Below are 13,016 nucleotides of genomic sequence, written 5' to 3'. Positions count from 1 at the left end.
ACTGTTCTATCCATAGTAGTGATGGTAGTGACTGTTCTATCCATAGTAGTTATGGTAGTGACTGTTCTATCCATAGTAGTTATGGTAGTGACTGTTCTATCCATAGTAGTGATGGTAGTGACTGTTCTATCCATAGTAGATATGGTAGTGACTGTTCTATGCATAGTAGTTATGGTAGTGACTGTTCTATCCATAGTAGATATGGTAGTGACTGTTCTATTCATAGTAGTTATGGTAGTGACTGTTCTATCCATAGTAGATATGGTAGTGACTGTTCTATTCATAATAGTGACGGTTCTATCCATAGTAGATATGGTAGTGACTGTTCTATCCATAGTAGTTATGGTAGTGACTGTTCTATCCATAGTAGTTATGGTAGTGACTGTTCTATTCATAGTAGTTATGGTAGTGACTGTTCTATCCATAGTAGTTATGGAAGTGACTGTTCTATTCATAGTAGTTATGGTAGTGACTGTTCTATCCATAGTAGTTATGGTAGTGACTGTTCTAGCCATAGTAGTTATGGTAGTGACTGTTCTATCCATAGTAGTTATGGTAGTGACTGTTCTATCCATAGTAGTTATGGTAGTGACTGTTCTATCCATAGTAGCTATGGTAGTGACTGTTCTATCCATTGTAGTTATGGTAGTGACTGTTCTATCCATAGTAGTTATGGTCGTGACTGTTCTATCCATAGTAGTTATGGTAGTGACTGTTCTATCCATAGTAGTTATGGTAGTGACTGTTCTATCCATAGTAGTTATGGTAGTGACTGTTCTATTCATAGTAGTTATGGTAGTGACTGTTCTATTCATAGTAGTTATGGTAGCGACTGTTCTATCCATAGTAGTTATGGTAGTGACTGTTCTATTCATAGTAGTTATGGTAGTGACTGTTCTATCCATTGTAGTTATGGTAGTGACTGTTCTATCCATTGTAGTTATGGTAGTGACTGTTCTATCCATAGTAGTTATGGTAGTGACTGTTCTATCCATTGTAGTTATGGTAGTGACTGTTCTATCCATTGTAGTTATCGTAGAGACTGTTCTATCCATTGTAGTTATGGTAGTGAGTGACAATACAGGCAAACCCACCTCATCTTCCAGGTCTGCTGAGATTTCATCGTCTAGCTCTCTGGAATGAGAAAACAGACACAATGAAAATATACACACACACACACACATACACACCTAGCACGCACGCACGCACACACACACGCACGCACACAGAGGCATGGTGACCCACATATCAAGTCTTTAAAAAAAAAGCCATATGTCATGAATTACAGGATCACACACACACACTTACTCTGTCTCAGACTGTTTCTCAGTGAAGACTCGCAGGACAAAGTCGGCCTCCTGGCCAGACTCAAAGGTGGAGGGGACGATGAGATATTCTCCTGGAGGCAGATGGAGACGGTTGCTGACCTCTCTCAGGTTGATGAAGGTCTCAGAGCGAGCGCAGGATGAATGGGTCAGGAAGAAGTCTTTCTTCAGGTGCACGTTCTGACAGCCCCTGTACTGCAGAGGACGTGGAAGAAAAAGACATGGCTTCAACTACATATGCTGAAGCCCAGTTTACCAGACACAGGTTAAGTCCTAGACCCCCCCAAAAAACATGTTCAATGGAAAGTCTCAATTAAAAATGCTTCTTAGCCCAAGATTAGGCTTAACCTGTGTCCGGGAAATTGGCCCATATTCATGTAAATGAGTGCCATTTAAAAAGGATGAACGCATTTATAGCCATACCCAAGTTGGATCATTTTCACAATGCCCAAAATACATGAGCCTAAATGTACAGTTGTGGTAAAATTCTTATACCTCTTCTGGAATCTGCACAAACAGAAGACACAATAGGAGAAACATTAAAGTTTGAAAACAATTAATTTCTTTGAGAAGCAAACTAGTGAGTGTGTAGCATCCCCCCCCCCCCCCCCCCCCCAGAGATGTTAGGCTGTAGACTCTTAAAATGCTTGTTTCTTACCTCGTAGATGGCAAACCCGATGGTGTGCATGTCCTGTCCCTGTTTCCGGTACCTCCTCCTGTCCTTCTGCATTAAAGCCACCAGGAAGCTACAAGCCACCTCTTCATCCTCAGGGTCGTCATCCTCCTCCAGCAGAGTGATCTTATACTGGGGATTGATCCAGAATGTGTCTGGAGTAACACAGAGATAAGACAGTGTTATACTGGGGATTGATCCAGAACCTGTCTAGAGTAACACAGAGATAAGACAGTGTTATACTGGGGATTGATACAGAACCTGTCTAGAGTAACACAGAGATAAGACAGTGTTATACTGGGGATTGATACAGAACCTGTCTAGAGTAACACAGAGATAAGACAGTGTTATACTGGGGATTGATACAGAACCTGTCTAGAGTAACACAGAGATAAGACAGTGTTATACTGGGGATTGATACAGAACCTGTCTAGAGTAACACAGAGATAAGACAGAGTTATACTGGGGATTGATACAGAACCTGTCTAGAGTAACACAGAGATAAGACAGAGTTATACTGGGAGGTTGATCCAGAACGTGTCTGGAGTAACACAGAGATAAGACAGAGTTATACTGGGGGTTGATCCAGAACGTGTCTAGACAATAGAGGAGCAGGCATTAAGGTAATCCATACAACCAAAGTGTTATAGATATCCCATCTGGTCAAATCAAATCGCATTTTTATTTGTTGAATGTGCCGAATACAACAAGTGTAGACTTTACAGTGAAATGCTTACTTACAAGCCTTTAACCAACAATGTAGAGTTAAAAAGTAAGAAAAACGTGTTAAATAAAAAAAATTGAAATAGTAACACAATAAAATAACAATAATGAGACTATATACAAGGAGTACCGGTACCGAGTCAATGTGCGGGGGTACGAGGTAGTCGAGACAGTCGAGGCTAGTCGAGGTAGTCGAGGCTAGTCGAGGCTAGTCGAGGCTAGTCGAGTCAGTCGAGTCAGTCGAGGCTGGTCGAGGTAGTCGAGGCTAGTCGAGGCTAGTCGAGGCTAGTCGAGGTAGTCGAGGTAACATGTGAATGTGTAGCTGTTGTAAATGCTCTGTGGTGATTTTCCTGAAAACACTAACACATGAAATATGATCTTAGCTCCTACTCTAAACGTTGACTGTGACTCACTGAGATGGTTCCTGTTCCGGACTGTAAACGTTCTATGTGAAATGTTTCTATGACACTAGAAAGGTTCTGGATGCCTCTGCCTGTGCTGTATCTGTACCATAGTGTAAATGTTGATGCTCTGGTATGTAAATAATGTACTAGTAAACTGTTTAACTCACTGGGGTGGTTCCGACAGCCCCCGGCCGTGCTGACCCTCCCCCCTACGCATTCTGTGCTGCCCCTGTACTGTAAAAGCTCTAGAATATAGGTGTTCTGGAATGTTGGTTCTGGAAGTGGTTCTGTGACTCACTGGGGTTATTCCGACAGCCTTCCAGTTCCTGTACTGTACATGAAGTCTGGGTAGTAGTACCAGTCTCTTTAACTAACAGTCCACTCCTTGCCACACCTTTTCCCCCGGGCACAGAAGACAAGGATGTCGATTAAGGCAGCCCCCCCCCTCCCCCCGCCCGCACCTCTCTGATTCAGAGGGGTTTGAGTTAAATGCAGAAGACACATTTCAGTTGAATGTGTTCAGTTGTACAACTGACTAGGTGTCCCCCTTTCCCTTTCCTTGTCATTGCCAAAGGCAACTGGGCAAAAGTAAGGAGTGGATTGTTAGCTAAAGAGACTGTTACCCAGGGTAACGTTCTGTCTGGTCTGAGACGTAAGATGTTCTGGTAACATAGTCACTGACTCACTGGGGTGGTTGAAGCAGCCCCTGGCCATACTCCCTCTTCTCCACATGCCCTTGTATTCTACTGTAAAAGTTAACACCCCATACTACAGAATGTGCGTGTTAACGCAGTATGTTAACGTTCTGCAGTATGAGGTGTTAATGTTCTGCAGTATGAGGGTGTTAACATTCTGCAGTATGGGGTGTTAACATTCTGCAGTATGAGGTGTTAACATTCTGCAGTATGAGGGTGTTAACATTCTGCAGTATAGGGTGTTAACATTCTGCAGTATGGGGTGTTAACGTTCTGCAGTAAGGAGGTGTCAACGTTCTGCAGTATAGGGTGTTAACATTCTGCAGTAGGGGGTGTTAACATTCTGCAGTATGGGATGTTAACGTTCTGCAGTATGAGGTGTTAACGTTCTGCAGTATGAGGGTGTTAACGTTCTGCAGTATGAGGTGTTAACGTTCTGCAGTATGAGGGTGTTAACATTCTGCAGTATGAGGTGTTGATGTTGTAATGTAATACTGTAATGTAAATATTCTATGTGTTCTGGAAGATATGGTAGATGTTCTATGACTCACTGGGGTGGTTACGGCAGCCCCCGGCGGTACTCCCCCGTCTCCACATGCCGTGGAACTTGATGGTGTTCCAGTGGCTGAGGCCGTCCTCACTCAGAGCGTCTGCCGTCAGGTTACAGATCTCCAGACGGGAAAACTGCCTCAGGAACTCCTGGAATGACATCCTATAGACAGGGGAGATTAGGGTGATTTAAAAAGGATGTGGACACCAGCTCGTCCAACATCTTATTCCAAAATCATCGGCATTAATATGGAGTTGGTCCCCCATTTGCTGCTACAACAGCCTCCACTCTTCTGGGAAGGCTTTCCACTAGATGTTGGAACATTGCTGTGGGGATTTCAATGGGGTTGAGGTCAGGGCTCTGTGCAGGCCAGTCAAGTTCTTCCACTCCAATCTCGACAAACCATTTCTGTATGGACTTCACTTCGTGCATGTGGGCACTGTCATGCTGAAACAGGAAGGGGCCTACCCAAACTGTTGCCACAAAGTTAAAAACATAGACACGTCTAGAATTTCATTGTATGCTGTAGCGTTAAGATTTCCCTTCTCTGGAACTAAGGGGCCCGAACCATGAAAAACAGCCCCAGACCATTATTCCTAATCCACCAAACTTTACAGTTGGCGCTATGCATTGGGGCAGGTAGGGTTCTCCTGGCATCAACCATATCCAGATTAGTCTGTTGGACTGCCAGATGGCGAGGTGTGATTCATCACTCCAGAGAACGCGTTTCAACTGCTCCAGTGTCCAATGGCGGCAAGCTTTACACCACTCCAGCCGATGCTTTGCATTTAGCATGGTGATCTTAGGCTTGTGTGCGGCTGCTCGGTCATGGAAACCCATTTCATGAAGCTCCTGAAGAACAGTTCTTGCGCTGACGTTGCTTCCAGAGGCAGTTTGGAACTCGGTATAGACTGTTGCAACCGAGGACAGGTCCCATTCTGTGAGCTTGTGTGGCCTACCACTTCGGGGCTGAGCCATTGTTGCTCCTAGACATTTCCACTTCATAATAACAGCACTTACAGTTGACCGGGGCAGCTCTAGCAGGGCAGAAATTTCACAAAAAGACTTGTTGGAAAGGTGGTATCCTATGATGGTGACACGTTAAAAGCCACTGAGCCCTTAAACAAGGCCATTCTACTGCCCATGTTTATCTATGGAGATTGTATGGCAGTGTGCTCTATTTTATAGACCTGTCAGCAACGGGTGTGGCTGAAATAGCCGAATCCACTAATTTGAAGGTGTCTCCAATTTTGTATATATAGTGTACAGACATTGCAAAAGTATTCACCCCCCTTGGAATATTTCCTATTTTAATGCAACCTGTAATTTTTTTTTTTTTTATTGGGGGGGGGGGGGATTTCATGTAATGGACATACACAAAATAGTCCAAATTGGTGAAGTGAAAAAAAAAAGAAAAACATTCAAAAAATACAAAAAAATTTAAAACGGAATATTGGTGCGTGCATATGTATTCACCCCCTTTGCTATGAAGCCCCTAAATAAGATCTGGTGCCACCAATTACCTTCAGAAGTCACATAATTAGTTAAATAAAGTCCACCTGTGTGCAATCTAAGTGTCACATGATCTGTCACATGATCTCAGTATATATACACCTGTTCTGAAAGACCCATGAGTCTGCAACACCACCAAGCAAGGGGCACCACCAAGCAAGCGGCATCATAAAGACCAAGGATCTCTCCAAACAGGTCAGGGACAAAGTCGTGAAGAAGTACAGATCAGGGTTGGGTTCTAAAAAAATATCTGAAACTTTGAACATCTCACAGAGCACCATTAAATCCATTATTAAAAAAATTGAAAGAATATGGCACCACAACAAACCTGCCAAGAGAGGGCCGCCCACCAAAACTCAGGGACAAGGCAAGGAGGGCATTAATCAGAGAGGTAAAAAAGAGACCAAAGACAACCCTGAAGGAGCTGCAAAGCTCCACATCGGAGATAGGAGTATCTATCCATAGGACCACTTTAAGCTGTACACTCCACAGAGTTGGGCTTTATGGAAGAGTGGCCAGAAAAAAATAAGCAAACATGTTTGGTGTCCGCCAACAGGCATGTGGAAGACTCCCCAAACATATGGAAGAAGGTACTCTGGTCAGATGAGACTAAAATTGAGCTTTTTGGCCATCATGGAAAACACTATGTTTGGTGCAAACCCAACACCTCTCATCACCCCGAGAACACCATCCCCAGTGAAGCATGGTGGTGGCAGCATCATGCTGTGGGGATGTTTTTCATCGGCAGGGACTGGGAAACCGGTCAGAATTGAAGGAATGATGGATGGCTCTAAATACAGGGAAATACTTGAGGGAAACCTGTTGCAGTCTTCCAGAGATTTGAGACTGGGATGGAGGTTCACCTTCCAGCAGGACAATGACCCTAAGCATACTGCTAAAGCAACACTCGAGTGGTTTAAGGGGAAACATTTGAATGTCTTGGATTGGCCTAGTCAAAGCCCAGACCTCAATCCAATTGAGAATCTGTGGTATGACTTAAAGATTGCTGTACACCAGCGGAACCCATCCAACTTGAAGGAGCTGGAGCAGTTTTGCCTTGAAGAATGGGCAAACATCCCAGTGGCTAGATGTGCCAAGCTTATAGAGACATACCACAAGAGACTTGCAGCTGTAATTGTAGAGCCACCTTTTGCAGCAAAGTATTGACTTTGGGGGGGGGGGGGGGGGGGGGGGGGTATAGTTATGCATGGTCAAGTTTTCAGTTTTATTGTCTTATTTCTTGTTTGTTTCACAATAAAACATATTTTCCATCTTCAAAGCAGTAGGCATGTTGTGTAAATAAAATGATCCAAACCCCCCCCAAAATCTATTTTCTTTCCAGGTTGTAAGGCAACAAAATATAAAAAATGCCAAGGGGGGGTGAATACTTTCGCAAGCCACTGTAGGCTGAAATAGCCAAATCCACTAATTTGAAGGTGTCTCCAATTTTGTATATATAGCGTATATGATGTTTTCATCACAATGGCAGCTGAAGAAGTAGATTTCCTGGTCTCTCGTGACATAAATGTAGAAGAATCTGACCGGCACACGATGGTTGTGGGTTCTGAGATTACAGAATACCAGGGTCATTTCAAACAACTGAGAACTCAGCATGTAATCATGCTCTTCATCCTACCAGAACTCTCCATCCTCCATCTTTAGATGAAGGTCCTCTCTTTCAGATGGGTCCACCTCATCCCACTCAGGAGAACTGGACACAGACAGGGAGACAAGAACAGAGCAATAGTATACTGAGAAACAGAATCTACTACAACCTACGACAGAAACTTTATGAATGTGTAAGCAAAAGTTGAGGTTTGTGGTGAAACTGGGGTTTAGTACTCGGTTAGGGTGTAAACATGTTGGTTGTGAATGTGGACCTAGTAGTGGTTCTGTTATGCTCACTTGTCACTCCAGGCGCCAGTCCACTCCACCTGTCCCCAGGGGTTTCTCACCCTGATCAGCCTCTCCACCTGACTCTGGTAGTCCACCTGGAGCAGGACAGAATCAGACATACGCAGTACAACAATAAAACCCAGTCTACATAGAAACACTAACATTAAAAGACAGACCAGGGAAACCAGGGTTCCAAAGCAGGGTCTGAAGACCCAGATACACTGGACTCAGACCCAGGTGAAACCAGGCGTCCTAGTTTATTCTATTTACGGGCTTAACCTACCTTCTTCAGACCGGTTACTGAGTAAGCATGACCTTTCACCAGCTTCTTGAAAGTCACAGACTCCATGTCAAAAGCACTGGTGATCTGTAGTCACAAAAAATAGTCAGAAGAATACAAGACCCATGATGCATCTGAATCAGCATTATTTGATATAAGGATGTATTGACTACAATGTTAATGTTATAAATTATAAAGTTCATGATAATGTTCTTCATAAAGTAGGTACATCAAACTATCCCCAGTGCCGTATTCATAAGGCACCAAAACGGAAGAAAACGGACAGATATAGGGAGGGACTACCTTGAGTTGTCCAATAACAACTGCTTGAAATAGTTTTCTGTTGAAAAACATTTTAAATTGATGTGCCCTAATGAATGAGACCCTGGTGTTTTTGACAGGACCAGAGGAGCAGGGGACTCACGTCGATGGAGCAGCCCAGCAAGGAGCCCCTGTCCAGGGCTTTACTGATGATCCTGTACAGGTCCCGTGGAGCCTTACGGAGCTCGTACATCTCAGACACACCGCCGGTGAAGTCCTCAAAGCCTTCTGTGGTGCTGCCTCCAGACAGAGCCTCATAGGAACCATTCAACCTGACAGTGACAGTAGAAACACATAAATGCAGGGATATATAAACAAATGAATGTTGGGATATACACACGTCACATACAGTGAGCTCCAAAAGTATTGGGAGAGTGACCTATTTGTTGTTGTTTTGGCTCTGTACTCCAGTTATTTGGATTTGAAATGATACAGCTTTAATTTGAAGGTATTTTCATCAATATCGGGTGAACCGTTTAGAAATTACAGCACTTTTTGTACCTAGTCCAAAAGTATTGGGACAAATTGACTCATACTGTATGTGTATACAAGTAGTCAAAAGTGTAGTATTTGGTCCCATATTCCTAGCATCCAATGATTACATTAATGTGGATTCTACCATGATTACGGATAATCCTGAATGAATTGTGAATAATGATGAGTCAGAAAGTTAGACACACAAATATCATACCCCCCCAAAATGCTAACCTCCCTTGTTATTGTAATAGTGTGAGGTTAGCATGTCTTGGGGGTATGATATAAAATGCTAACCTCCCCTGTTATTGTAATGGTGAGAGGTTAGCATGTCTTGGGGTTATGATATAAAAGGCTAACCTCCCCTGTTATTGTAATGGTGAGAGGTTAGCATGTCTTGGGGGTATGATATAAAAGGCTAACCTCCCCTGTTATTGTAATGGTGAGAGGTTAGCATGTCTTGGGGGTATGATATAAAAGGCTAACCTCCCCTGTTATTGTAATGGTGAGAGGTTAGCATGTTTGGGGGTATGATATAAAAGGCTAACCTCCCCTGTTATTGTAATGGTGAGAGGTTAGCATGTCTTGGGGATATGATATTTGTGCGCCTGTAACTTTCTCACTCATCATTATTCACAATTCATTCAGGACTATCCCTAATCATGGTAGAATCCACATTAATGTAGAAGTGTTTAGAAACATATTCTATTCTTATTTACGATAGAAGTGACTCCAGAATGACACAATACATTATTTACCATTCATTTCTATTGGCCACAATATAGTCTGAAACACAACCAAAACAAACAGCAAATGCCTCCAACAACTTTTGTAGAGTCACAAGCTTGATGTAATCATTGTGTGCTAGGAATATGGGACCAGATACTAAACTTTTTACTATACTGAACAAAAATATAAACACAACATGCAACAATTTCAATGATTTTACTGAGTTACAGTTCATATAAGGAAGTCAGTCAATTTAAATAAATAAAGCCTTAATCTATGGATTTCACATGACTGGGCAGGGGCGGAGCCATGGGTGGGCATAGGTCCACCCACTTGGGATACTGGCCCACCCACTTGGGAGCCGGGCCCAGCCAATCAAAATGCATTTTTCCCCACAAAAGGGCTTTATTACAGGGCTTTATTACAGCCGGAAATACACCTCAATTTTATCAGCTGTCCGGGTGGCTGTACTCAGACTATCCCCCAGGTGAAGAAGCCAGATGTGGAGGTCCTGGGCTGGTGTGGTTACACGTGGTCTGCGATTGTGAGGCTGGTTGGATGTACTACCAAATTCTCTAAAACGACTTTGGAGGTGGCTTATGGTAGAGAAATTAATATTCAATTATCTGGCAACAGCTCTGGTGGACCTTCCTGCAGTCAGCATGCCAATTGCACACTCCCACAAACCATGAGAAATCTGTGGCATTGTGTTGTGTGACAAAACTACACATTTTAGAGTTGCCTTTTATTGCCACAGCACAAGGCGCACCTGTGTAATGATCATGCTGTTTATTCAGCTTCTTGATATGCCACACCTGTCAGGTGGATGGATTATCTTGGTAAAGGATAAATGCTCACTAACAGGGATGTAAACACATTTGTGCACAAAATTTGAGAGAAATTAGCTTTTTGTGCATTTAGAACATTTCTGGGATCTTTTACTTCAGATCATGCAATCATGGGACCAACACTTTACATGTTGCATTTACATTTTTGTTCAGTATACTTTCATACACATATTTTGTCCCAATACTTCTGTTCCCCTAAAATGGGGGGGACGATGTACAAAAAGTGCTGTAATTTCTAAACAGTTCACCCGATATGGATGAAAATACCTTCAAATTAAAGCTCAGTCTGCACTTTAACCTCATAGTCATTGTATGATGTCAGTACAGAGCCAAAACAACAAAAAAATCGGTCACTGTCCCAATACTTGTGGAGCTCACTGTAGATGTATACATGATGAAGTCTATATGGCAAAGAGAGTGTTTATATGATCAACACACACATAGGCCCTGATTAAAAGTACTGCACTAAATAGGGAATAAGGTGCCATTTGGGACGTAGACCAGGCCTTCGTTGACATACTTGGCGTAGGCCTTCTCCAGCAGGGCGCTCCAGAACTCATTGCCCTCGGCTGAGTGAACGAACATGATCTCTCCATCCTTCGTTGGCAGCCGGTCATCAATCACCACGTCCACCCACTCACCAAACTGCCAGAACTGAAGAGGACCACAATCAAGCTTTAGGGCATAAAGAGGACCACAATCAAGCTTTAGGGCATAAACCAACTTCATCTGGGTATCAAAACACTGACCACAGCTAGTTTCTCCTGAAAACTACGGTGTGTCTCAATTTAAAAATAAATAAATGGTTATCTTAACTTCCTGCCTTCAAGGTCCTCTGTAGCTCAGGGGGGGGGGGGGGGGGCAGATTCAGTCTTCAACGAGGTCCTTATATTGAGTCATTTTAAAGTATATTGACTTTTGCGACACCCCTGTCCTAACGGATGCTTTAACCCTGGAAGTATGTGTTGTTTACATGTAACCTGACAGGACAAATAGGCTATTGATACATGGACAGTGAGTGAGTCTGTCTGTCTGTCTGTCTGTCTGTCTGTCTGTCTGTCTGTCTGTCTGTCTGTCTGTCTGTCTGTCTGTCTGTCTGTCTGTCTGTCTGTCTGTCTGTCTGTCTGTCTGTCTGTCTGTCTGTCTGTCTGTCTGTCTGTCTGTCTGTCTGTGTGTGTGTGTGGACGTGTTTAACTAACCAGAAGAATACTAAACAAACAAAAAATGTGACCAACTGGGGACATTTTGTTAGTCCCCACAAGGTCAAATGATATTTCTTTAGGGTTATGGTTAGAATTAGTGTTAGGATTAGAATTACGTTAAAGGTTAGGAGCTAGGATTAGTTTTAGGGTTAGGAGCTAGGATTAGTTTTAGGGTTAGGAGCTAGGATTAGTTTTAGGGTTAGGAGCTAGGATTAGTTTACAACAGGTGTAGACCTTACAGTGAAATGCTTACTTACAAGCCCTTAACCAACGATGCAGTTTTAAGAAAATACCTAAAAAAATGTTTTTAAAAAAGAGGTAAGAAAAACGAATAATTAAAGAGCACCAGTAAATAACAATAGTGGGGCTTTATACAGAGGGTACCGGGAGAGAGTCAATGTGTCAATGTGCGGGGGCACCAGTGTCGAGGTATTTGAGATAATTATGTACATGCACGTAGGGTTGTTAAAGTGGCTATGCATAGATAATAACAGAGAGTAGCAGCAGCGTAGAAGGGGGGTGGGGGGTGCAAGTAGTCTGGGTAGCCATTTGATTAGCTGTTAAGGAGTCTTATGGCTGTTTAGAAGCCTCTTGGACCTAGACTTGGCGCTCCGGTACCGCTTGCCGTCCGTTAGCAGAGAGAACAGTCTATGACTAGGGTGGCTGGAGTCTTTGACAATTTTTAGGGCCTTCCTCTGACACCGCCTGGTATAGAGGTCCTGGATGGCAGGAAGCTCGGCCCCGGTGATCTACTGGGCTGTACGCACCAGCCTCTGTTGTGCCTTGCGGTCAGATGCCAAGCAGTTGCCATACCAGGCAATGATGCAACCCGTCAGGATGCTCTCGATGGTGCAGCTGTAAAAAAATTGAGGATCTGAGGATCCATGCCAAATCTTTTCAGTCTCCTGAGTGGGAAAAGATTTTGTCGTGCCCTCTTCACGACTGTCTTGGTGTGCTTGGACCATGTTAGTTTGTTGTTGATGTTGTTGACGCCAAGGAACTTGAAGCTCTCAACCTGCTCCATTACAGCCCCATCAATGAGAATGGGGTTGTGCTCGGTCCTCTTTTTCCTGTAGTCCACAATCATCTCCTTTGTCTTGATCACGTTGAGGGAGAGGTTGTTGTCCTTGCACCACATGGTCAGGTCTCTGACCTCCTCCCTACAGGTTGTCTCACCGTTGTCATGATCAGGCCTACCACTGTTGTGTCATCAGCAAACTTAATGAAGGTGTTGGAGTTGTGCCTGGCTGTGCAGTCATGAGTGAACAGGGAGTACAGGAGGGGACTGAGCACGCAGCCCTGAGGGGCCCCCGTGTTAAGGATCAGCATGGCAGATGTGTTGTTACCTACCCTTACCACCTGGGGGAGGACCGTCAGGAAGTCT

At 43.6% G+C, this 13,016-nt stretch overlaps 1 protein-coding gene across 1 annotated transcript in view; it reads right to left on the bottom strand.

Moving 5' to 3' along the window:
* The window catches only part of LOC106592837 (calpain-1 catalytic subunit), a 258,943-nt gene that overhangs the window by 194,505 nt on the left and 51,422 nt on the right, over window positions 1-13,016 (bottom strand). Inside the window, exons 8-17 of the mRNA XM_082965521.1 lie at window positions 10,951-11,084; window positions 8,483-8,651; window positions 8,062-8,145; window positions 7,788-7,873; window positions 7,519-7,593; window positions 4,372-4,532; window positions 1,984-2,153; window positions 1,821-1,832; window positions 1,309-1,520; window positions 1,095-1,134 (exon numbers count right to left, since the gene is read on the bottom strand). Of these exons, the coding sequence (XP_082821647.1) occupies window positions 1,095-1,134; window positions 1,309-1,520; window positions 1,821-1,832; window positions 1,984-2,153; window positions 4,372-4,532; window positions 7,519-7,593; window positions 7,788-7,873; window positions 8,062-8,145; window positions 8,483-8,651; window positions 10,951-11,084 (1,143 nt within the window). The remainder of the gene's footprint in view (window positions 1-1,094; window positions 1,135-1,308; window positions 1,521-1,820; window positions 1,833-1,983; window positions 2,154-4,371; window positions 4,533-7,518; window positions 7,594-7,787; window positions 7,874-8,061; window positions 8,146-8,482; window positions 8,652-10,950; window positions 11,085-13,016) is intronic.

The sequence above is a fragment of the Salmo salar genome, chromosome 19, assembly GCF_965601325.2.
Source record: "Salmo salar chromosome 19, fSalSal1, whole genome shotgun sequence".
Classification (NCBI taxonomy): domain Eukaryota; kingdom Metazoa; phylum Chordata; class Actinopteri; order Salmoniformes; family Salmonidae; genus Salmo; species Salmo salar.
The sequence above is the reverse complement of the archived record's forward strand: the minus strand, read 5'-3'. Positions and strand labels throughout refer to the sequence as shown.